The 1,757-nt window shown below is 37.0% G+C and overlaps 1 protein-coding gene across 1 annotated transcript in view; it reads left to right on the top strand.

Annotated features, from left to right (window-relative positions):
• Positions 1-1,310: 1,310 nt before the first annotated feature.
• LOC103583057 (DNA repair protein REV1-like) overlaps positions 1,311-1,757 on the top strand; it is a gene marked incomplete at both ends in the record, with an annotated part of 12,394 nt that continues 11,947 nt past the window's right edge. Inside the window, one exon of the mRNA XM_008564478.1 lies at positions 1,311-1,439. Within this exon, the coding sequence (XP_008562700.1) occupies positions 1,311-1,439 (129 nt within the window). The remainder of the gene's footprint in view (positions 1,440-1,757) is intronic.

Genomic DNA, 1,757 nt, shown 5'->3' with positions numbered 1-1,757 from the left:
AATGACACAGGGTCATTCTCATGAACATCACGAGGTCTGTTTTGTTTACCATCTTATGCCCACCACCTGACAAAATGCCTGAGATATAAGTATTTGTTGAATGAATAAAAGAATTGTTTTGTCTTGTTTTTACCATTCTGTTTGTCAGTCATCACTTACTTTACTATTTTTTTTCCTTCCTGTTAGATATTTTTCATCGACTAGGGACTTGGCAATGAGGCAATTTATTACTGTTTTTGTGTACATAAAAAATGCATGTGATTTTACCTTTACCCCTGAGTAACTTGGAGGACTCTTCCTTCTTGGCTGTCAATGGTGGTCTGAATGTTGGGAGGGGTGCCAGAGGCCTCTGAGTAATTGAAGACTATTATACCTACGTTTCTTAAAACAGGGCACACCTCCGTACTAAGTAAGAATTTAGTAATATTTATTAATGAATGTATAGAATAACTATTGTCATATTATGTAATAATATTATATAATCTGGTGAAACAGTGCTTTATTATTTTGTCTGTGTTTTTACTATATTTTCTTGATTCTTTACAGAGTGATAAAATGGAATTTTATTAATTATATATAATTCCCTAAGTATAGTTTTTTGCTGAATGCCCCAAATATCAAAGATAATGTGGGGCATTGAGACATGCAGTAGATTTAAAATTTACCATTTTCAATTAGGTTCCTCAAAGTTCTGGAACCCTGGCTCCTGCCCAGAGTGATGTCCTACCATATACAATGCTGTTGGCATCTCAACCACTGTGGAGCCACTTCAGGAGCATGGAATTGGTCAATTGGGAATTGGGTGGTAATAGGATGAGTACATTTTGTCTGTTTGTCACATAGCACCGTTTTGTGTAGTTCTTTTGTTTATATTCTTTGTCTTTGGGGGATGAAACCTGGCCAAACTGTGCCATGTATTAGGGGAAGAAAACCTCTTTTGGACAGCATATTCCTGCTCTGTGGTGGTTGTGATATCACCAGCATATGGCATGCTGGCATCTCTGCAAAGGGGCCAGAGGTCTGAGTCTTAGGAGAAATCTTCAGATACAGACAGGAGCCAAACCTGGTCTTTTAATAACATATGTGGCACATCTACACGTCATTACACTAATCAGACAATTGTGTAATTTTCCTTTGGGGGGCAAACAAACCTGTAAGTTTTCTTAATATCTGTTTTTAACCCCTAGTGAGAATGGAGTTAATGGAAGTTGTATAATAGTGGCATGGGGGAGATATCAACATGTTCAATATTTGATTTTGAGTTTAAAATTTCCTAGTATAAGCTCCATTGTGTTTTGTTCTCTCTCTAGACAAGTTGGCATTAAGAATGGAATGTTTTTTGGGTATGCTAAACAGCTCTGTCCTAATCTTCAAGCTGTTCCATATGATTTTCACGCATATAAGGAAGTTGCACGAACAATGTATGAAACATTGGCAAGGTATAGTGTGTGATATGGTCATTTTCATGTGTGTGTTATTCTGCTACTTCTATCTAATAATAAAGATTGCCTGTTTTTCTTTGGGATTGTCAGGGTCACTTTTGCTAGACTTTTATCTCTCTCAGGAACCCTTTCCTCAGCATCCAGGAGAAGGTCTTTTCTTGGGTAGCTTAATCTCAAGGGACATTTTTGCAGTGCTAAAGTTTTTCTGGTACTTCCTAATGGTGATATAAAATCCGATTCTCCACCTGCCTAACTTCTAGTCAGTGCTTTTAGTTTTCTTCCCATGGAACCAGAAGGATTGGAATTTTTTTTTTT

Source organism: Galeopterus variegatus, unplaced genomic scaffold (assembly GCF_000696425.1).
Source record: "Galeopterus variegatus unplaced genomic scaffold, G_variegatus-3.0.2 Scaffold19347, whole genome shotgun sequence".
Taxonomy (NCBI): domain Eukaryota; kingdom Metazoa; phylum Chordata; class Mammalia; order Dermoptera; family Cynocephalidae; genus Galeopterus; species Galeopterus variegatus.
Note: the sequence above shows the minus strand (reverse complement) of the source record. Positions and strands in the feature narration are given on the sequence as shown.